We start from the raw sequence: 22,544 nt of genomic DNA, 5'->3' as shown, positions 1-22,544 counted from the left end.
TGTGCACAAGGATTGTATGTGCACAGGGGTGCATAAGTGTGCATGAGGTCTGAGCAGAGGGGGAGCATATTTAGGGGCTGTGTGAGCATCCATGGTGGGGCTGTTTGTCCAAGGATGTTGTGTCCAGGGTGAGTTGCACAAGGAGAGCAGGCACAAGATTGTGTGCATCTGCAGAGCAGGCTGTCGTGTGCATGAGTGTGCAGAGGGTGAGCATAACTGCGTTCCCTGGGGTACAGGGCAGCCAGTGGGGATGCCTGCTTTGGTGGGGCTGTTCTCCCCTGTAGGCTGCAGCTTGGGGCTGCTCCATCGTGGAACCAGAGCTCACATCCCGGGTCTGTGGCAGAGCATAGGTGACCACCAGCCCCAAATGCTCTTTCTGCTTGGGCACTCAGCTCTTTGGAGGCCAAGACAGGGACTTGGGTTGCATGCATGGGGGAGCCAGGTGGGGAGGGCCACCAGCCCTTTCTCCCACATGATCCCTTCAAAGCAGACAGAGGAAGGGGATGGGGCCAGAGGTGCACGAGGGGGAGTGGGTATTGAGCAGCCAGTGCACATCCCAGGCACGCACACAGCCCGCCTCCCCCGGGTATGCACCCCCCTACTCACCCAGCCCTATAGCAGGTGTGTCCGTACGCAGACCCCCAGGACATGCCCTGTGTGCACACAGAGTGTGCATGTGGATGTCCCCCGGGAATACCTGGGGTGGTGCTGGTGAAGAACAGGGTCCCAGGACTCTGATCACCCCAGGAGGGATTGAAGGCAGGAGGGTGTCCCATGACTTCAGTCACCCGGGGAGGGATTGTGAGGGAGACAAGAATGGAGAGGGAGGCAGATACAAGGAGGAAGGCAAGGCTGGAGGGGGAGGCAGCGGTGTGGCAAGCGCCGGCAGGTCAGGGAGGTTAACCCGAACAAATCCGCTCATTGACTCTGTGCCTGCTCAGCCATGAACAAGTAACAAGGCGCTGATCTTGGGGGACGCACGTTCTCTGGGAAGCAAGACCACCCCACGCCGTGCTGCAGCCTCCAGACAGATGGGGCACACAGCAGGACAGGGCCACAGTGGCACCACACAGCATGTTTCCTCTGCCTCCAGCCCTTGGGGGAGCCAAGCTGGTACCCCGTGCCTCAGCTTCCCCTCCTGAAAAACGTGTTGAGCAGGAGGCTGGGGACCCTGTGAGCCCCCCCCCTTCACCCCGGGGCTGTGGGCAGGGGGCTGCCCGTCTCAAGGCCGGCTCTGCCAGCACACACTCCCTCACCTTGCGCAGAGCCGGGTTAATGTTTGCAGCAGGCAGCCCTCCCGGGAGCGGCAGTGCCTGCTGTGGCGGGGAGGGGGGTTTTAATGACCTGCCGGATCTGCCGCATTATCAGCGCTGATTAAACCTGCTGCTCTATAAAGCGCCGTTAAATATTAAGCGTGATGAAAGGCTTTTGGGGGGGAGCCACGGCTCTGGGGGAGGTCTCCAAACGGAGGTGTCTAGCCCCACCGGTGGGGCGACCGCTGCGGTTGGCGATGTTGGGGTGAGCAAGCACCTCGGCACCCGTCAGGGCTGTGGGGTCGGGGGAGTAGCGTACCCCAGGAACCAGCAGTGCCTTCGAATGCAGCCGTCGTCCCAGCAGAGCCGTCCCATAACCATTAACTTATTAACAACTGGTTGCAGAGGCGAGTGGTGGCTCACAAGGTCAGGCGGTGGTTTGTGCCCGGCGGGAAGTGAACTGCCCCCCAACTCTGGCAGAAGGGATGGGGAGGAGGGACCCACAAGCCCTTAGCTTCCTGTGTGTGGCCTATGGCTGGGGGGTTCTGACTGTGGACACTGTTGAGTGTCCAGTCCCTGCACCCTAGAGTGTACAGGACTGTGCCTCAAATGGAAATAGCCAGTTTCCTTGATTACCTGCAGAGTAAACTGAGGCACTCATGGCTATTCCCCCTATGCCATCAGGGAGCAGGGCAGAACCAATTCCAGTGTCCGGGTGCCTGGTTGTTGTGCATCATTTCCCTGAGGGAAGAAGCCAGAGACTCCCATTCAGAGGCGCCAGTGGTGCTCTGGAGGGGTGCAGTGACTTCAAAACAGTGCGTCAGTGGTCAGCCCCCCGTGGCGTGTGGCTGCACCCCAGGAGGCCAGGGGGAGCAGGGAGACAAGTGTTACCTGAGTGCCCTGCGTGAACAGGGGCCAGATGGAAAAATTAGCAGTGCAGATAATCAATGTGGTGCATATTAAGCGGCTCAGGGTTAGGGGGGTTTGCAAGGTGGGGGGGAGCTGAGCTGGGTCCGGGATCGATACAACTCATATTAAGTGGATTAAATCCTGGCTTCCGATCCGAGCCCTGGCTGCCAGCAGGAGGTGGCAGCTGAGCAGGGGCTGCACAGGTCCTGCTGAGAGCTGAGATTGCTTCCCTTGGCAGCAGTGCCCTGGCTGGAGTGTGCAGGGACTCACTGAGGCAGGGCAGCCTGGAAATGCCTGTGGGGTGGCTTAGCACCTCACCACATCCTTCCTCTGTCCAGGGAATCAGCTAGGCTAAGTGGTCTCAGGAACCCCAGCTCCATCCCTGCAGGCCCCTCTGGCTCGAGGAGAGGCATCTCCTGGGTGAGTGAGTGGAGCTAACAATGTTATTTAATTGCAGTGAGGAGGAGGAGGCACAAGGTTTATTCACGTGCCTTTAATAAACCATGTTCGACCCGCTGACCTTTAACCTGCCTGACAAGCGCCATTATCCCCACCCCTTAAGGAATATAGATGTCGCTATGGCAGTGGGATGACAGGAGGGAGCAGGGTCCCAGGGCTGCACCCAGGGTGAGGTGGGGGATGAGGACATTCTGCCCTAGTCCTGCACCAGCACTCAGGCAGCGGTGCCAGGTGGAGTTGGGGTGGTTCTGGGGTTCCGTGGCTGATGGGGTGGCCAAGCACTGTGGACTGCGGGGTCCCCGAGGTCGGCAGGACAGAGCTGCACTGCGCACTGGTGGGGTATCGATCCCGGGACTTGACAGTTTAATACTTCTGTTTATAGAGGAATATAGTTACATCGATGGCGTTAAATGAGTTACTAATTATATCAATACAAACACGATTAAAAGGGTCCTTGCTCATAGGTCACCACAAGCAGGAGCCGCTGCTTGTGTTGCACAACTGCCCCAGGCAAGGCCCACTTCACTGCTCCAAGGCACATGGCTGGGGCAGCATGTGCCCCTGCAGGGTGGAGGCTGTCCATCCAGATAGATAGAGTGCCTGGCTGGGGTTGTGCATGTATGTGTGGGATTGTGTGGATACAGCTGTGGTGTGTGTGCTGCTCTGGTGTTGCGTGTTCCAGTCTCGGGCTGTGCATGCCCATCTGGGGTAGTGTGTTCCAGTCGGAGGCTGCACATTTGGAGTTCTGTGTGCACATAACAGCATCATGCATGTTCCATCTAGGGTTGGGCATGCATGTTTGGGGCTGTGCGTGGCTGTCTGGGGCTACATCTGCCTGTCTGGGGCTGTGTGTGCCCCTCTGGGGTTGTGCAGGCCTGTCTAGACTTGTGCATGTACATATGGGGTGTGTGCCCATGCAGGCCTGGACATGCACGTGTGGGGTTGTGGATGCTCGTGCGGAGCGGTGTGTACCCATAAAAAGTCTGTGCATGCCCACCTTGGGGTCATGCCAGCCCACCTGCCCGTGGGAGGCTGTGTTCATCCAGACATGGTTCCTGTGTAGGGATTTGTGCCTGTGTGGGCTGGGTGTGCGTGTGCAGGCTCGTGCACGCTCATGTGGTGTTCTGCTGTGCACACTGATGCAAGGTTGTGCGTGCCTGTGCAGGGTTGTACATGCCCATTCGAGCTTGCATGTGGCCCTGGGGAGGATGTGTGTCCGTGTACAGGGCTGTGCACGTGCTTGTGTGGAGTTGTGCAATGCCCATAAGGGGTTGTGCACACTTGTGGGGGCTGAGTGTACCCACACTTGTGGGGTTGTGCAAGCCCATACATGGTTGTGCATGCCTGTGTAGGGTTGTATATGCTTGCGTGGGCCTGTATACACCCATGTGGGGTTGTGTCAGCCCTCGTGGGGTTATGTAGAGCCAGGTGAGGCGTGTATGACTCGGGAGAGTTCTGATCTGCCTCTTAGATGGTCAGTCCCCAAGTGAGGTGGGAGAGGACCACAGTCTCCACCCTGCTGGAGGAGGAGCAAGGTGAGCAACAGGCCCAGAGCCCTGGATTATGGATGGAGTTGGATCCTTCTTTGGGGAAGGACTAAAGGATTGGTCCCTTCTTGCTTGGAGTCTGTAGCAGACCACCACCTATGCCACCATCCATGCTACCCCTGTGTCACTCCTGTGAAGCTGTGATGGCAGGATGCCTTTACCATCCTTGTCTGGGACTCAGCTCCCACCCCCCATGAGTGGGAATTCCCCAAAACCACCACCTCTCCAGCCTGAGCATCCCCAAAATTCAGGGAGCACCCAGTGCATCCCAGTGTACCCAAGGACCTTGCTGTCTGGTTCCCTGTTGCTCAGCTCTGCTCTTGTCTCCACTTAAAAGCTGACCTTTGCCCCCCGTTGGATGTAACATGTTTTTGCATCTCAGTGCCCCACAGATAAAAGGTTAGGGGTTAATAAACAGTGGAAAAATAGAACCTGGCACTTGGAGGTCACACCTGTTTTGGGGGCTGGAGTCAGTAGCGGCCCATTCTGGGTGGGATCCCACCTGGCTTGTAGGAAGGAGAAACACAATTGGCACCCTGGGGCACAGCAGAGGTGTGGGTGCAGAAGCTCAACCACTGGTGATCCCCTAGAAGGCTGTGGCTTACCCTTGCTGTGGGATGAGCGGTGGTTGCCAGTTTTGGGGGGTTTGTTCCTGCTTTGACAAGCCAGGAGATTTCAGGATATGTAAACGGGCTTGGTGGGGAGCAGTGGGGGTCGGAGCCCTTCCACAGGCAAGGAAATGCAGGCAAAGCCTGGCTGACACAGCCTTCCTGGGGCAGAAATCAAAGCAGCCTCCTGGAGCTCTGCTCTGAGCCTGACCTAGTTCCTGTAATCGATGGCTCGAGGAGCTCCTGGGAAAGAACAGGCAATGGGGAGGGGGCACCGAGCGAGGCAGGGAACACCACGATGGAGGAGAGGGACAGGGTGCTGGCACCCTGTGGTCAGGACACTCCCAGAGCAGCCAGCTGCAAGGAGGGGATGGGTGAGTGGGATCCAGAGAACAAGGAAGCAGCACAGATGGAACACCATGGAGCCAGGCAGTTCAGCACCAGAGGGTGTGGTGGGAGTCTGGCAGTAGCACCCACAGACTGGTTCAGGTACAAGGAGTTAGCACCCTGACAAGGGACAGGCAGCTGGCACCCGTGTTAGATGAGGGACCGTGTTAGATGTGTCTGTTCAGTGACAGGAACCATGGGGTGTCTGTAGGAGCATCCCTGCATCCCCGTATGGCCCCACGCCCCTTCCACCCCTGCATCCCCACATCTCCATGTCCCCTAAGTCCCTTCATCCCTACATCCCTACATTCCCATGTCCCTGCAGTCATGGGTCCTCATCGCATCCCTACATCGCCCTGCCCCCGAGTCCCTGCAACTCCACATCCCTACATTCCCATACCCCTGCACCCCTACATCCCCATATCTGTGCATTCACGTCCCCATCGCGTCCCTGCATCCCCCCCATCCCCACATCCCATGTCTCTGCAGCCTGATGTCCCTAAAGCACAGCTCCTTTTATCTGTCTGGTGAATGATGAGCTGGGAGGGGGGGGGGAGGGTGTGCTCCCTTTCTATTGGTTTTTAACAGCCTTTCCCAGCACAATTGTTTTTTAAACGACTCTATTTTGTGCCTGACTTTGTTTTCCAGCTTGCATTTCTTTGTATATGTTTTGGAAATCCATTCTGGACTGCTGAGTTTTGTTTCTTTTCAATGGCTTTAAATTCTTGCCGGGCTTGCTGGGAGGAATTGGTGTCTATAGCGTCTTCGATTGGTGCTAATTTTTCCTTCATGTGCTCTGACTTTTACTGCTGGGCCATCGATCTGGCGGGCTCCAATTTGTCATGGTCACTCAGGCGCTGTGCTGGAATCAGGCGAGCCCCGACTTTCGCACGGAGCCGGCACTTCACGTCCCTGGTGTAGGGGCTGCACTCGCCTCCCCGGTGCTGTCCCTCAGCTCAGCTTGGGGGTTGTGTCCGCGTGTCTGGACCTGCATCCATCCAGCACACTTAAGTATCCTCACAGTGTGCGTCTGTACAACTGTGTGCTCACTCACCGGCTTGCACACGTGTTGGTGCACCCACAAACTGCAGCCCCAGCGCTGGCAGCTCCCTCACAGTAACCAGTGCCATGGCCAGGCCAATTTTCCCTGCCCTGGCATGGGACCAGCATCTCCACTGTGCAGGAGAACATGTGTCCCTGTGAGGGATGAAATCTGAGGAGGATGCTGATCCTGTGCTGGGACCTGGTGAACACCAGCACTGAGCAGTGCTGAGCATCCTGATCCCAGGGTCTGGCCTGGGGTTTGCTGATGCCTCTGGGCTGAAACACTGATTCCTCCACCTAAGAAGGCAAGGAACAGGGGGAAACTGAAGCACTGACTCAGCATCTCTGCAGCAAAGGTACAAAATAGTGGTTTTTAGGAAGCCCACACCAGACCCCAGGCACAGGGAGAGTCCAGTGCTGCAGCATAGAGGGTGTGTTAGGGAGTTCTGCCCGTGGTGCACACAGAGCCTTTCGTTGCTGACAGAGTGGGAACATGGGGCCAGGGATGATGCCAGGTCCTGGCACAGCCAGGACCCTCTGCCTTTCTCACCTGCATGTGCCAGCAGCACTGACCCCTCTCTCTCCTCCCCCCAGCTCTACGAACTGGATGAGGACCCAAAACGCAAGGAGTTCCTGGATGACCTCTTTGGCTTCATGCAGAAGAGAGGTAAAGCTGGGTGGCTGGGGTGGGTGTCACTGTCTCACCCCGGCCTCAGCTGCTGGCAGGGGCTCATGGTGTGGTCCTCTCAGCTCTAAGCTGCTCCAGGTCACTGTGAAACCCCCAGGCAGGTCCTGCGGTGCCTTCCCTGGGCCTCCCCGCAGCCCCAGGCTGGGGCAGCTGTCCATGCCGATTACCCATCAGCGATCCCAGCAGGGATGCCCACTGGGAACGCCCGGTGGGGATGGCCATTAGCATACCCCTTGGGGACAAGCGATAGCAACACCCGTTAATGACACCCATTAGCAGTTTTCAGGGCGTTTTGGTGATGCCTGGTCTGAATGCCGTTGGCAGTGCCCATTAGGGCTCCCCATCAGCAGCACCTGGTGAGGATGCCCACCACCAGCACCTCTCAGCGATGCCCATGGTGTGCAGGAGTGGGGCCAGCGCCGGGCACCCAGGGGTTAAGAGCTCGCCAGCCAACCCATCCTCATCGGAAATCTTTGCTATCGGCATGGGGGGCCGTGCCGGCTCCCGGGGACTCGATAAATGCTTTAACCTTCGCCCTCCCCGGCCGGGCCTCCGACAATTAAAAGTTGCCGAGCGCGGGCGTGTGGGCGGCCGTATTAATTAGAGCCTTTTGCTGGTGTGTGGATTAATGAACAAGCCGCTCGATAGCCAGTAAACCCCAGGCAGAGGTTAATGCCGAGCTAATTAACAGGGGAAGGCTAAAGGGGGGGGTGCGGGAGCAGCGGGGCTGGCCGTGTGTGGGGTGAGGGAGGGCATAAGGGGGCAGTTGCCCCCATGCCCTGCCCGTAGGAAGGGTAGTGAGGGTACTCTCCTGTCTGTGGGGCTGCAGGGGTTGACTTTTGGGTCGGACTGAAACACCACAAACTTCTTTCACTCAGTGCTGTGCTGTGGGGGGCTGGCACAGCCGTGGGGTTCATGTTGGAGCCGGGCTGGAGGTGGTGGAAGGGCTGGGTACTGCCCTTATGGGTGCCCCCTGATCCCCCTGGCCCTGGTGTAGGGCTGTGGGGAGCGAGTGGGAGCATCAGTGCTGCTTCGGCCCCCCAGCATCCATCAGCTGCAAGATTCATGGGCTGTTCTGCGGCTTCATTATCTCTCTTTCCAGAGCTAATTAACTCCCTCGCTATTGGGGCCGGGGCTAATTAAGTAAGTGCCTGCTGGTCTGGGGAGGAGGGAGGGAGCTGCACGCTTCCCTGATGGTGCTCTATTCTACATCGTTCTGTGTGGGGCTGTCCTGCTCCTGTGCCCGCCGGCCCCTTCGTCCTTTATCTCCTCCCAGTGGGTGCCGTCCCCCTGGGGAGGGCAGGCAGGGATGCAGGTGTGTAGTTGTGGATGTGCACAAGCCTGTTGGAGGAGTTGGTGATTTTGGAGTCCGGTAGCAAAAGAGAAAGGGGACTAGAGGGGCTGTGGGGCAGTGACGGGACTCTCGGGGTCATCAGGAGCTGGGTAAGAAGCACCCATGGATGAGCCATGGCAGCTGCTTCTGTGGCACCCAGGGGTTCACAGGCAGGCCTGTGACACCCAGGCTGTGTCCCCAGGGTGGCAGTGGGCCAGGAGGGATTAATGCCCACAGGGTGAACCCTAATGAAAGAGGACATGTCCCCCCTATGTCTGTCACGGCAGTTTCAGCACTGACGTTTGGCAGCAGGGTGGAAAATCAGCAGGGCTGAAAAATGGGTTGGGCACAGCCCCTCTGAAGCCACCCCATGGCACAAGGGCCCACCTGGCCACAGTGGTTAATGGGGGTGAAACCACCACTCCCATCAGATACAGGCTACAGGCAGTGGGGCACCTTATCCCCATGCCCCAACTTCTGTGGGACCCCAAAGGCAGCGAGCTGGGTCATAGGGGGGCTGTTTCTGCATTTGCTCACCAGGGATCTGTAGCCCTCCCCCCCCATCTCCCCGCCAAGCCGAGGGCCCTGCTGATAACACGGGGCCATTAATCAATCAAGGCGCTAATTGCAGCACCACAATGGCTTCACCACCTCCCTGGGCTTTTGTGGCCCTCGCCCTGGCTGGGGCCGGGACCATCACTCTGCGGGGACGAAGACAGGTGCCTTTGTCAGTAGGACAGGCATCGGCTGCCCGCCCGCACAGCCCTGAGATTAATGGCGAGCCACTCTCACTGGCCACCACGGCTGGAGAGGGGGGAAGAGGAAAAAACAGTCCATGGGCCATTGAGTAGGGGATGAGACCCTGCAAACTCGCATTTGGGAGGGAGGGAGAGCCCCCGAATTGCATTTTCCACCCCCAGGTGATGGGGCTTGTGCCAGCAGCCCCGACCAGGGCTGGTGAGGTACTGACAGCAGATATCAAGTCAATATCTCTGCCTTTTTCCCAGGAGGATAAACTCCTCTCCCCCCTTCCCGGCTGGGTGAACAACACAGTCACACACAAAAAAAAAAAGTTAAATGAACTCAGTAAAAGAATAAAAAGAGCTCATTTTTCAGGCTTATGTGAAGAAGCCGAGCCAATATCAGGGCCATAAATTAGGGATGCTGGAGGATGGCGGTGAATGACGGCTTCGTTTGAGGGGCAAAGCACGGTCGTGACAGCCTCCCCCGGCCAAATGGATGGCTTTCCAATACTGCCTGTGCCCCGCCACCTCACAGAAGGAATAAATATGGGGCGGAATGGGATGGGATGGGGTGGGATGGGATGCGATGCTTGTCCCTCCTCTGCCCTGCTGCAGCTTTCAGCCACTGCCCAGACCATTGCCCCGAGGTGCCAAGGGTGCGGGGCTATTTGGGGGTGCTGAGAAAGTGGGAAGGGGGTTGTAACCAGACCTGATGGCTGTGGAGATCATGCTGGTCTATACTGGGCTCACAGAACCCTGGTGACTCCATGGCCTCGGTGAGTGGGTGATCCTGGGGGACCAGGGGTCAGAGTCTCTACTAAGGGTACTTCAAGGGGTATGGGGTCAGGTCTCTTGAGGCAGGGCACCGAAGGCCTTTAAGCAGTGGGAGGTGCTGGGGGCATCTTTGAGTTTGAGAGGTTTTTCAGAGACTCTTGTGAGAGTGTCTCTTTATGGGGCTGGGAGGGAAAACCTGTCCACAGATTGTAGGGTGAGTCTTTCCAGAAGGGTTGTGGGGGTCATCCCTCTTCAGAGGGGTTGTAAAGTGGGTCCCTTCTTAAAGTTTAGATGGAGTCTCTCTTTGTGGGGCTCTGAAAGGGCGTTACACAGTGAATCCTTCTAGGATGCTCTGAGAGATTTTGTGGATTGATGCTCTGTAGAGAGCTCTAAAAATTGCAGAGGCACAACCTTCTCTAAGGGAGTCTGAAGAAGACACTTTGCCCATCCCACTGTGGCTCCATATGCCAGCTGAGAGCATACCTGGCCCCACTGACAGCTCCATCAAAGGTGACCCTGTGCCAGCATGCCAGGGTCTTCCCTGCTCTTGAGCAGGGTGCCACTCCTTCCAGGCACCCTGGGGTCCTGTCTGCACCCCACTGTGTCTGTGGGCATGGAGAGATGTGTCTCTCATTGTGGGTACCCACAGTGACAGTGGGGAGAAGGTGGAGGCTGTGTTCCCAGGTAATAAGGGCCCCTGTGGGCTCCCCCCACACCCTTTTCTGTCTCCTTTGTGCATCTGGAAGGGACACCAGTGAACCGCATCCCCATCATGGCCAAGCAAGTGCTGGACCTGTACACCCTGTATCGGCTGGTGACAGACAAGGGTGGCCTGGTCGAAGTCATCAACAAGAAGATCTGGCGGGAGATCACCAAGGGCCTCAACCTACCTACCTCCATCACCAGCGCTGCCTTCACCCTCCGCACACAGTGAGTGCCCGGCAGTGGGGGCAGGTGGGGGCACCTACCCTGGGGCACACACCCTGCCCTGGGGCACACACCCTGCCCTGGGGCACCCACTGGCTCAGGTATCCCAGAGCCCTGAGTGGGGTCTGACATGGGCAGCCTCAAAAGTGGTTGGAGGGCTCTGAACCTTCGCAAGTGCCATCCCTACCCTGAGCCCAGCTCAGCATGGGGCTGGCTGGAGAGCGTGTGATGCTGGATCTCATCCTGGCTCTCTCCCTGTGCAGATACATGAAGTACCTGTATCCCTACGAATGTGAGAAGCGGGCACTCAGCTCTCCCGGGGAGCTCCAAGCTGCCATCGACAGCAACCGCCGGGAGGGACGGAGGCAGACCTTCGGCACAGCACTCTTCAACTACTCGCCAGGCAGCACCCAAACCCTGCTGGGCGCCCCCAAAATGCCTCTGCCAGCTCTCAGCATCTCCACACACACCTGTGGCCAGCTCAGCCAAGTGCATGGTGTTAAGAAAGGTGGGTGAGGATCACATCTGCCCTGCGGCAGCTGTCTCTTCCCAGGGATGGATACTACTTCAGGAGCAGGGATGTTTCCTGTCTGCTCTTGCCCTTTTTGCTTGGGGAAAATACGAGAAATTTTGTTCTTTTAGTCCCTTTCTGGAACTGAGAACAGTTTATTTCTGCTGGCTTTGGAGGATGACCAAACCCAGATGATGCTGGGGGTGGTGGCCCGCCCTGCCCTGTGCTGGTGGGATGGAGGTGGCACCAGCTGGGGATGGTGGGGTGGAGAGGGGATGAGGGGGCCCACTGAGGTCTCTTGGTTGTTGCAGAGGACGGCATGCTGACGGCAGCAGTGCCAGGGCGCATCACTATCCCCGTGGGACTGGCTGGCCACCACCTAACAGCAGCTCAAGCAGCAGCTGCCTCGCAGGCAGTGGTGCTGGAGCAGCTGCGGGAGAAGCTGGAGACAGGGGAGCCCCCGGAGAAGAAGGTGGCCCTGACAGCAGAGGAGCAGCAGCGGCTGGTGCAACACGCACTGCAGCACAACCTCCTGGCTGTGGCCTCCCAGTTCCCCATGAACGTCAAGATCTCCAACCGAGGTAACGAGGTGCAGCACCTCAGCTTGGGCTCACCCTGTCCCCAGGTGGGAGCAGCAGCGGCTGGAAAGGAGCATGGATGCCCAGAGGGTCCTTGCTTCCCTCTCTCAGACAGGTTCTTGTTTCTGTTTCTCTTAACACTCATATTGGTATTTCCTTTCCCCAGATGACAGACAGGAGACCGCATTGAACCTGTCCACCAACGGCATTAGCAGTATCAACATGTCAATAGAAATAAATGGAGTTGTCTACACAGGTAAATAGAAGGGCCGCTTGGCCTGTGTAATTGCGGCCGGGAAATCCAATAACTTATAGCCACTGCCTGGCCAGCAAGTCCTTCCTTCAATCTGATGTCTTTACTATAAAATCCATCGTAATGAAGTGGCAGGGCCTGGGGAGAGGGGGCAGGAGAAGGAGGGGGTCAGCGAGGGTGGAAATTGGCCCACAGCAGGTGCTAGCAATGAAGGGCCAAAGTGGGGGATGGACAGACTCAGGCTGAGAAGTGAGCCTGCCTTTAGGGTCATCTCGCATCCCAGAATCCTGCAGGCAGGGCTTGGATTTGAGCTCGCCCCAATGCTAGTGTGCCCAGAGGGTCTCTGGCTGGGTGGTGGGTTTGGCTGGTTACAGAGCATGGTGTTGGGTGCAGGGGAAGGTGTTGGGGTGCTTTGCTGGAGCAGAGGATCCTTTGGGGTACCAGTGTGCACCTACCTGGCCAAGCAGTTCATCCCATGTCCCTCAGCTCCATGCCTGCCCTGCTGAAACACCCCCCAATTAAAATCGATGGCTTTTCCTTCAGGACTTAAATATTTAACGAGCCAGAAAGGTCAGGGCTAATCAGCATGTGGGGCTGCCAGCCAAATGGGCCCAGACCACCCCAAGGGCGGCCTCATGCATGTGGGGACAGCTGGGCTGGGGGAGACATCGAAGGTGATGAGGGGGAGCTGGAGCCCCCATGGGTGTTGGTCCCACACTCCCCAGCCTGGGTGCGGGGGGACAGGTGAGCGGATCCCCCAGCCCTGGGCTTGCCCTCACCCCCTTGTCTTGCTCCCCAGGTGTCCTGTTCGCCCGCCGGCCCTCAGCTGTCCCGGCACCTGGTGCAGGGAGCACCCAGACCCGTCCGAACCCCATGCCTGCCCCAAACCCCCTGCTCCCACCCTCCTCTCACAGCCACACTCCCACCAGCGCCTCACCATAAGGCAGAGGCCTGAGAGCACCCTGAAAGCAGCTGGGGGTGCCCAGGCTGTGGGGGGCTGAGCTGTGGGACCCCACTGGGCTGCCACAGTGGGATGGGGGACCCCAAGGTGCCTCTTGCTTCAATACTGAGCTGTGTCCATGCAAGGCCCTGAACACCCAGGTGGGCCCTTCTGTCCCTTTTCCCTGTGCGTGCTTTCTGACACGCACACGCCTCTTCTTTCCCAAGGCACTGCCCCCAGGTGACCCCCTGTACATCTCCTGCTGCCCTGCTGCCTGGGGCACCCCCTGGGACCTGCATGCTGCATCCCCTACATCCTGCAGCCCCTATACCCACCTCAATGCACGCACTGCTGCCCCTGTACACACCTTGATGCATACACTGCACCCCCAGTGCACACACTGCATCCCCTTGGTGCCCACGTGAGGTCTCCATGCACACCCTCCATGCAAACACTGCAGGTACGGTACTCTGCAGCCCCTGTAAACTGTGGCCCCATATACACTGCAGCCCCTATATATATACTGCACCCCCTACCCACTGCAGATGCCCCTACCCAGTCCTCCTGCACTGCCTGGGCTTGCTGCCCCTGCCCTGAGACACCCCCAGGGTGGTGGCATCTCAGCCCCCCAGGTCCTCAGCTCAGGGGGGGTCACCCTGGTGGGGGCAAATAATGGGGATATTGGTGGGAATGGTGGGGGTGGAGCTTATTGAGGTGGGGCTGGGGTTGGGGGTTAATATTGGGGGTGAAGGTTGAGGGCATGGAGGCCCAGCAGAGCCCCCCCACCACCAAAGACTGCCCAGATGCCAGGGTCCCCCAGCCGGAGGGTGGGGAGACAGCGGGCACTCCAAACTACCTCGTTGGGGCTGGGCGGGCTCCTCCTCCACCTGCCTGCACCCCAGGGTGCCAGAGCAGGTGAGTGTGGAGCAAGGCTCACCTCTACCTCAGGGTGGGGGGCTCGGCGTCGCCGGTCCTGCCCCCGCGCTCCCATCGCAGCTGTGCGACTCCGTGTATCCATTAAAGGAAACAAATTGCTGAACCAAACCAGTGTCGAGGGGTGGTGTGCATGACAGGGTACCAAGCTCCTCCAGGGCCCTGTTTGGGGGTGAAGGACACCCCTGCAGCCTGTGGTACCCCAGGGTATCAGCTCTAATGCCTGATGTTTCACAGCCTGCCTCGTGTTTGCCTCCACTGCAAGTACTGCCTCAGTTTCTGGGAGCTCTGAGTTACAAACAGGTGCCCTACACCCACCAGAGCCCTCAAGCACAGGCTGCATCATACTGGGCACCAGCTCCAGTCATACCAGCCAGGCCATGAGGCTCCCTTACCCTCCAAGCTCCCTGTGGCAGCTCATCCTTGGGTGGGGATCCCATTAGGCCGCCTGTGCCAGGCAAGGAACAGCGCCCTGGGGCTGCTGGGTCCACAGCCGCGGGGCTGTGAGGTTGCACCTGGTGAGTTTCCAGCAGTGCTGGGCCAGCCTGGCGCCTGGGCAGTGCCCACAGAGGACACAGGTGACCCAGGTGGGGCTGCGAGGCACAGACGTATGCACGGGTGGTCACGGGTGCGTGTACAGGTGCACGGAGATGTTCAGGCACTCAGTCACCACACACGTGCCCAGATCACTTATGCTCCCTTGTACAAACTCGGTGGCATGCCCACTCACACCGTCACACTCACGCGTGTGGGCAGATGCACATGCTCACACAAGCACTTGCACACACGTGCAGCCACCCATACACATGAAGAGGCATGAGGAGCTCCCATGGGACAGACACCCCAGCCAGAGGCAGCCACGAGGACAGGTCCACTCTGGCATCGATTAAGCCAGGTCCCTGGCACCCAAGGGGATCGATACTCTTGATTGAGAGTCCCCCCTTGGGGCAGACCCAGCACCCTGAGAAAACCTCCAGCTCTCAGGGACACCCCCAACTACTACCACAGTTACTCAAGGACAGCCCCAACCCAGCCAAAGGGGACACTCACAGTCCCTCGGAGACAGCCCCAGCCCCTCGGGGACACCCCCAGTTCCCTGGGGACAGCCCCAGCCCGTACTTTCAGCCCAAGTGGACACCCCCAGCTCCCAGAGACATCCACGGCCCCCCGAGGACAGCCTCAATCCGGACCCCCGATCCCACCCGTGTAACGCGGTCGCTGTCCAGAGTGCTGCAACAGCGCTGCCCGCCCCAGACCTGTCCTCGGGGGCAGGGGAATGTGGGGACGCGGCGGGGACATGGAGGATAAGGGTGTCACGCTAGGGACGCTTTGGGAACACGCGGGTGACACAGTACCCCTGCGGAGGACCCTCGGTCTGCCGAGGGTCCGGCTCTACAATCTGTGTCCCGGGGCAGGTCTGTGAATGTGTGTGCAGGGTGTATGTGTTTGTGAGCTTGCCAAGCGGAGCCAGAGTGGGATTGATGCAGCCTTAATTAGGGTCTTGTGTCCCTTGTCACTGCTGTGAAGTGCTGACCACAGCTCATCGAGCACCAGAGCCCCAGGGAGCCAGAAGGGCACACGCGGGCCCACATCCCCACTCATTACCAGGCTCGGGGGGTGATGTGTGTTTCCATGCTCCCTGGGAGGCTTGGGGACACAGCTGCTGTCACCTGAGTAACCAGCCGTGATTGATGCCCACTTCCCCATGTCCTGCAGGGCCTGTAATTGAGCAGGAGGGAGGAGACGGAGGATGAGGGGACAATCCAGCCTTGCAGAAGGCGCGCTGGATCCAGCTTCAGCATCTCGCTGGGGGCAGCTGCTGGGGGTATTCGTGTGCCACTGCAGGCTCCAGGGATGGGGACAGGCTTCCTCTCAGGCCAAAGGGGCAGGGGGCAGACTCCCTGTGCGCTGTGCTGGGCTGTGGGCAGCCAGTGCTGCAGCTTTAGCTCCATTCCAAGGCTTGCAAACTGGATGGGACTCTAAAGGGTGCATGAGGACAGTCCCAAAGCCCCCCAGTGCTTGAGTCCCAGGACTGCCCACATTTCTTACCTCGGGGAAGTAGGTGATCTGTGACACCCCAATACAAGCATTTGTGGTTTTGAGGCATTGCCCATCATGCACAGGCCAGGATAGAGGTGGTACCATCTAAGCACAGAGCAGCGTTGTGTGCACAGCCCCCAGGCCCCCTGCAGCCCCCGGGCACTTCTGCTAATGAAGCCATTTCTATTTGTCGCCTTTGTGGAACAAAGCTCAGCTCTTCCCCTCTGAAGATCTCAGCTATCGATCCTTAGGAAAAAAGGCAGAGCACATGAAGCCTCAGCTTTCTCCTGCTGCCAGAATGCTCTGCACAGCTCCTGCAGGGTTATTTGGGGAGCACAGGGGCTGCTGGGGCACTGGGCCACCCCACAGGTCCCTCCTGCAGCCTGGCAGGCCTGTACAACTCTCAGCAGGAACACATCTAGAAGGACAAAGATTTTTCAGGGCACAGTGGGTTTAGCTTTCAGCAAAGGGGAGTGGGAGGGTCCCCAAAGCCACCCAACCCATATTACTAGCCATGTTAACAAATTACTCTTCATTACCATATGGTTTGGAGCTAAAAGAGTGGCCTGGAACCTTGGCTTGATGTCCCCTGGTGCCTAGGGTATAGTGGTGCAACACCCAGCCCCATGTTCATTCTGGGCATGACAGGGCAGTGGCTGTCTGAGCCCTGGGGTGCAGGGGATGTTATCAAAAAGCGCTTTGAAAACTCACAGAATCATTAGGGTTGGAAGGGACTTCTGGAGATCATCCAGTCCAACCTCCCTGCCAAGGCAAGGTCACCTGAAGCGGGTGACACAGGAATGTGTCCAGGTGGGATTGGAATGTCTCCAGACAGGGAGACTCCACAACCACCCTGGGCAGCCTGTTCTAGTGCTCTGTCACCCTCAACGTGAAGAAGTTCTTCCTCATGTTGAAGTGGAATTTCTTGTGGTTTAATTTACAGCCATTGCTCTTCATCCTGTCACTGGGAACCACTGAAAAGGGTCTGGCACCATCCTCCTGGCACCTGCCTTTAAGATATTTATATGCATTGATGAGATCCCCCCTCAGTCTTCTCCAGACTAATCAGGCCCAGCTCCCTCAGTCTCTGCTCATAAGAGAGATGCTCCAGACCCATCCCCATCTTTGTGGCCTCCACGGGACCATCTCCAGTATCTCCTTGTCTTTCTTGTTCTGAAGAGCCCAGAGTTGTACACAGCACTCCAGCTGTATCTTCACTAAGGCCAAGTAGAGAGGCAGCATCACCTCCCTCAACCTGCTGGCCACACTTCTCCCGGTGTTTTCCATGATACATTTCCCTCTGCAGTTTGGAAACTTCCTGGACTTTTCTCTGTGGTGGCTGCTGCTAGCATGAATTCATTTCATGCCTCTGAGAGATCCATGTAGCAGAGAGTGCCAGCTGAAGGCAGCAGTGGGGCTGGGGTTGACTGCAGCACTCCTTAGTGCTTCTCTTCCTCCCAAGCATTACCTGCGGCAGTCGATAGGAGAAAGGTGAACGCGGGCAGGCTGGGGCCTGGGGGAAAGCCCGCGGCAGCCTCCCGGATTTCAAAGGCTCCTGCATCCACATGGATCGCTATATCAATTCCTTTTAATACATCCCAGCGCCTCTTTCCTGGAGGACGGCACCACAATGAAGCCGCCATCGACCGACTGCCCGCCGGGGCGGCGGGAGGGGCGCACGCCTTCCCTCTGCAGTGCAAATCGCCATCGACCGCCCCGCATCCTCCGAGAGGGGCTCCTCGCCCCCGCCCGCATCCCGCGCCTCCCGTCTCCATGGCAACCGCGGTCCTTGGCAACGCGCCGCCATGGCAACGGCCGGAAGGGAGGTGCGGCCGCTTCCGCCCGGCGCGAAGATGGCGGCGGGCGCGATGGAGCTGCAGCGGCTGCGGTGGCGGCTGGAGGAGCTGGAGCGGCGCGTCGGGCTCGGCGGCGGGGGCTGCGGGCCGAGAAAGGTGCCGAGGAGGAGCTGCGGACACCGGCGGGGGCGGCCCGGCCCGGCCCGGCGCGGCCCGGCGGAGCCTTGGGGTGCCGCGGCCCGGCGGGGCTTGACAGGCCCGTCGCTTCTTTCTGTGCCTCTGCAGGTGGCGGACGAGCTGGTGAAGGTGCAGGTGGCGCTGAGCAACATCGCCGGCAAGAGGGAGAGGATCAAGATCCTGTTCAAGAAACGTGAGCGGGATCCCGGGGAGGGGGAGCTGGGAGGAGTAGGCGGGGGGAGGGAGCTCGAAAACCCCCGTGTGGCGTTTCGCTGCTCCGAACAAAAAAACGCCTTTCCCTCCCCCCCCTACCGCGTTTGATCCCCGCCGATGTTTGGGCCCTTATTTCGCGTGTTCGGCAGAGAAATAAGTTACTGCGGGAGATCTCTCTGCCCGCGGTTCTCCGGCTCAGCTGTCGGGGTTGGGAAGAGGGCCGCCGCAACCTGTCTGTCATTCTCTCGATGTCCGTCGGCCTGTGTCAGTGCCGGGATTTGCTCCGCCTGGAATGCAGCCCCTGAGGGCTCTCGCAGCTCCGAAAATTAATTCCTGCGTGCTTGGATTTGTCAGCCTCGCTGGAGCAGCATTCCCCTGTGTGTGTGGTGGGAGCAGTCAGGATCACACGCGGACACTGGTGGACAGACCTGGGGAGCTGCCTCCAAACTGAGGGGGTGCCTTGTCCTGCAGAGCTACCTCTTGACCAGGTTTTGGTGTCACAGAAGGAGCAGGAGGGTCTTTGTGGTCCAAGGCTGTCCAGTGTAAAAGTCTAAAGCATGTATTTGTTGATGATTTTAAGGACCAGGATCGAGGGCTGTGGGCTGGTTTTGTTCCGAGGGTGGAAGGAAGCAGATTTCGCTCACCTTTGATATTGTTATCGAAACAAAAAGCAAGTGTTGCAGGTGTCCCTAACAAAGGGGTTTCTGGGCTTAAGCCATTTGTCAGTTCTTGCTCACAGTGCTCTAAAGTCACATATTTCCAAGTAGCAATTAATTAATTGGAAAAGAAAAAAAAAGCCCCTAAGCAGTGTTTACAAAGTAACCTGACATGTGGCACAGGGAAAAGTTGCACTTGTGTATGCAATAACATCTCCCCTACTTCTTGTCTCCAAACACTCCAGTTGAAGATGTAATCAAGTACCTTGACCCTCAGTACATTGACAGGATGGCTGTTCCAGATGCCATGAAGTTGCAGTTCATCTTGGCAGGTATCGCATAAAAGGAGGGGAAACAAAGGGTTTTGTAGCACTGCAAAAAGTGTCCTTTACCTGAGATGGGTCAGGGTAGATTTCTTTCCTTCAGTTGTGAAGTTGTGGCCTGCACTCTCTGGAAGTATCAGAGACATGCTTTGCACAAGGGTGTTCTCCACCCTCAGTGCTCCCTTGTGCACATCAGCACTGCAGTTTTATCAGCTCTGATCTCTTTAGTACTGATTGTTCAGTTTGACCCCAAATTAATCAAAGGCTGATCAGAAAAACTGGAGCTAGAAAGGTTTTCCTCACCCCACTTCCAGTACTCTCTAGGCAATGACAAAAACAGAAGGTGTTTTGATGTGTTTTAAACACCACCAAGCCTTGTGCTCTTCTGTCCCAAGGAATTTGATTCAGCCTGTGATACTTTGGTCTGTGAATGGGACTTCATAGGATTGTGCAATTATAGAATGTTAAGGGTTTGGAATGGATGTTAAAGTTCATCTTGTTCCAACTCCCTGCCAGGGGCAGGGACACCTCCCCACTAGACTACGTTACTCAAGGCCTTGTCCAGCCTGGCCTTGAACACTTCCAGGAATGGGGCATCCGCAACCTTCCTGAGCAACCTGTGCCAGTGTCTCACCACCCTCACAGTAAAGAATTTCTTCCTAATACCTAATGTAACATTCCCCTCTTTCGATTTGATCCTTTACCCCGGTCCTATCACTACAATTCAGTGGAGGTTCTCCTGCCTGAAATTGGAGTGAATCAAGACCCAGGGATAAGCAGCACAGACATCTTAAATAAAATCTTGAACAAGCCCCTTTCTGTTAAGATAGATCAGTCGAAAAACTTAGAGCTATTTGTGAAAAGCCAAAACAGCACCTTGTGTTTACTGGTGTTGCTTCTTGTCCCCCCCCACCCAGAGGAACAGGCTATTCCTGAACGTGCAGCCCTTCTGGAGCAGGTGAAGAACCTCCAGCCCATTTTGGACAGTGCCAGTATCCAAGGTATGCATGTTCTTCTGCATGTTTGAGCTGAAAATGCCACCCTCCAAGCTGTGGCCTGTCCTGTTTTCTGGGGTGTTTTTTTTTTTGAGCCTGAGACTGGAGAAGAGGACAGCACATGGTCATGTGAGAGTGAACTAGGTACAAACTTGGTGATGTGTGTGCTCCTCCCTCATGCTGCTCTAACCTGGCAGAGGTACAGGTGCCTTTTCAAGTGCTTTCCATAATGTTTATCCGAGTGCTTTACTCTGGTGTAGTTCTTGAGTAGCCCTCGCTGTGGGCACCCCTGAGCTTGTGCCATCCAGGAGCAGTGAGCAGATAAACTTGGTGTTTAATGTACAGGGTAGTTGGTAGGTTTTTTTAATCCTATAAAAGCTATGTCTGTGGTGTGTGGCACTGGCATTCAGTGAGCTCTGCTGTGCTGTGCTCGTGGAGGAGGAGTGCTCTTTGTTTTGGGAACTCTTCCTGTGTGCTGTCAAAGCAAAAACAAAACTGATTTCTTCTCTACTTTCAGCGGTTCCTGACCACGCAGCCAAACTGCAGCGACTCTCACAGATCCACATACAGCAGCAGGTACTGTAAATATTCCTATCAGTCATGACTAGAAGGGAGGAGGAACGTCTTGCCGGAGTCTGGACTGACACCCCTGTATTTGCAATTGCTTGAATCGGTCATTTGTAGCAGGTTTTTTCAATCCCAGAATATGCATATACTACAATCTTAAAGAATTTCAAGTACTCCAAGGGGGGAAAGGATCCATGATTTCTGGCAATGGAGTCCAAGCTGGAAAACCACTGGAAATTTGCCTACCAAAACCCTGCTCAAAACAGAGCTTTGAGTGACACCTAGTAGGTTTAACCACCTGTCATTCCCCCCTTTCACTAGGACAGTGAGGTAAAGCATTGCACTCTTCCAGTGTTCTAGTCTCTGGAAGGCTGTTGTTACTGTCACCCTGTTAATTCACCCTTTCCTTCCCTGTGTGAGCACTCCTGGAGCTGGCAGTGAGTAGCCTGGGCCTAATGGCCCCTAGTGCTCTGAGTTTCCACTCTGGGGCGGGCAAAGCCTGGATGCTAAGGCGAGGCAACAGTGGTGCAAGCCCAGGGCCTTTGGTGCTTCATCAGCAGGGGTGTTTGTGACTTTCCTCTTGACTGTGGAAACCTTTCCAGCTGAAGTGAGCAGCCACAGCTGGTGTCTGAGCTCTAATCTCAGTTCTGGCCTTGGATGAGTTTCTCCCCCATGCTTTCAGGATCTGGGAAGGACAGATGTCCTTCAGCTTATCTGTTTCTCACTGTGGCCCCCCCTCTTTGCAGGAGAAGCGTCATGATCTCACTGACAGTGTCAAGACACTCCTGGAGAGCTACAACAAAATGGTATCCTTTGAGCCTCAGGCCTGGCACAGCTGAGCTGACCCTGTCCCAGAGCTCCCTCCCCTGTCAGGTACTGTTGGGTTCCCAGCCCTGGGTTTAACGACCAGTGCCCTTCCTGATGTGTTGGCATCTCTGTCCCTGTGACCTGCCTGAGTCAGTCAGCCCCTAATCCTGGCTGCGTAGGATCCCAGTGCCGAGGCACATCCCAAAACCACAAGTGGGTTCGGAAGCTCTTCTCTTTGCTGTAGACAGCCCTTGCATTGCAGTGGTACAGGGTGTTTAGAAGTGCGTCCTGGACGCCTGGGGCTGTTTGATGCTGTGCCTACAACACCTGGATGGTGTGGATCCATGTAGGCTTTCAGCAGCCCTGGGCCTTTCCCAGGGATTCAGGATTGTAGTGGTTCTGTCAGAGTGCTGTGCCCTTAGCTTCTTCCTTGTGATTTCTACATTTCTTTCCTTAAGAGTAATGTCTAGACCCTGCTTCTCTCCAAGCAGTTACTGCAGTGGAATGAAATACTGACACGGCTGGAAGCGGCCAAGCAAGCGAAACCTGTGGCTGAGTGACAGCAGAGCTGGGAATGTGGAGAGCCCAGGGCCCCATGGCACAGCCTGCATCCCACTTGCCCCGGCACCTTCCCGCTTGGCCTGAGCATGCTGGAGTGGCACCATGGGCTCCCAGGGACACCTGGCTGTGCTCTGAGCTGTGTCAGCCCAGAATTGAAGCCGCACTGCTCCTTAATCTGCCACTGTTGCAAATCTTGCACTCCCCTGAAATGTGTCTTGGTTTGTAACATATTTAAAAATCCCTTGCCCCTCTTACTGTGGTCCATAGTAAAGTCCTGGAACGCTGACTGGGTTGTCTCTCTCTCCTTGGGTGTAAAGACTGCTCCTGGCACAGACTGGGGGGCTTTCCCAGGCAGTGATCTCCTCGCAGTCTGCAGGAGGTGGCTGCAGGAGCCCGCTTTGGGCCAAGGGCAGGTAAATCTCTTTCATTCCCATAGCCTTCTATAGACTGTGGCACAAAAACAGGAGCTCCTCCTGTGAGCTCCCTGTGCCCAGGGCCATCTGGCCTCATGGAGCTTCTCCC

The 22,544-nt window shown here is 57.0% G+C and overlaps 2 protein-coding genes across 2 annotated transcripts; both read left to right on the top strand.

Annotated features, from left to right (window-relative positions):
- The first annotated feature begins 429 nt into the window (after window positions 1–429).
- On the top strand, window positions 430–13,665 carry ARID3C (AT-rich interaction domain 3C). Its single transcript, XM_027670417.1, has 8 exons — window positions 430–442; window positions 1,397–1,518; window positions 6,802–6,874; window positions 10,492–10,675; window positions 10,936–11,180; window positions 11,495–11,764; window positions 11,928–12,017; window positions 12,814–13,665. Exons 1-8 carry the CDS (start codon window positions 430–432, stop codon window positions 12,954–12,956), a joined length of 1,140 nt encoding a protein of 379 aa, XP_027526218.1. The 3' UTR covers window positions 12,957–13,665.
- A 4,079-nt stretch (window positions 13,666–17,744) lies between these two features.
- Window positions 17,745–22,308, top strand: DCTN3 (dynactin subunit 3). Its single transcript, XM_027670447.1, has 7 exons — window positions 17,745–17,879; window positions 18,009–18,093; window positions 19,015–19,101; window positions 20,010–20,093; window positions 20,605–20,663; window positions 21,401–21,460; window positions 21,932–22,308. The coding sequence occupies exons 1-7, from the start codon at window positions 17,781–17,783 to the stop codon at window positions 22,019–22,021; spliced, it is 564 nt and encodes a 187-aa protein (XP_027526248.1). The 5' UTR covers window positions 17,745–17,780; the 3' UTR covers window positions 22,022–22,308.
- The last annotated feature ends 236 nt before the right edge of the window (window positions 22,309–22,544 follow it).

Source organism: Neopelma chrysocephalum, unplaced genomic scaffold (genome assembly GCF_003984885.1).
Source record: "Neopelma chrysocephalum unplaced genomic scaffold, ASM398488v2 Primary Assembly neopelma1_96845, whole genome shotgun sequence".
Taxonomy (NCBI): Eukaryota; Metazoa; Chordata; class Aves; order Passeriformes; family Pipridae; genus Neopelma; species Neopelma chrysocephalum.
The sequence above is the reverse complement of the archived record's forward strand: the minus strand, read 5'-3'. Positions and strand labels throughout refer to the sequence as shown.

What these genes read in the sequence shown, in the direction of transcription:
- ARID3C (XM_027670417.1), top strand. An exon ending in CTGCGGTTGGCGATGTTGGG is followed by an intron (nt 1,519 to 6,801) that starts GTGAGCAAGCAC and finishes TCCTCCCCCCAG; the next exon opens with CTCTACGAACTGGATGAGGA. An exon ending in GCCTTCACCCTCCGCACACA is followed by an intron (nt 10,676 to 10,935) that starts GTGAGTGCCCGG and finishes CTCCCTGTGCAG; the next exon opens with ATACATGAAGTACCTGTATC.
- DCTN3 (XM_027670447.1), top strand. Translation starts at nt 17,781, where the DNA reads ATGGCGGCGGGCGCGATGGAGCTGCAGCGGCTGCGGTGGCGGCTGGAG. An exon ending in GGGGCTGCGGGCCGAGAAAG is followed by an intron (nt 17,880 to 18,008) that starts GTGCCGAGGAGG and finishes GTGCCTCTGCAG; the next exon opens with GTGGCGGACGAGCTGGTGAA. An exon ending in CAAGATCCTGTTCAAGAAAC is followed by an intron (nt 18,094 to 19,014) that starts GTGAGCGGGATC and finishes CAAACACTCCAG; the next exon opens with TTGAAGATGTAATCAAGTAC.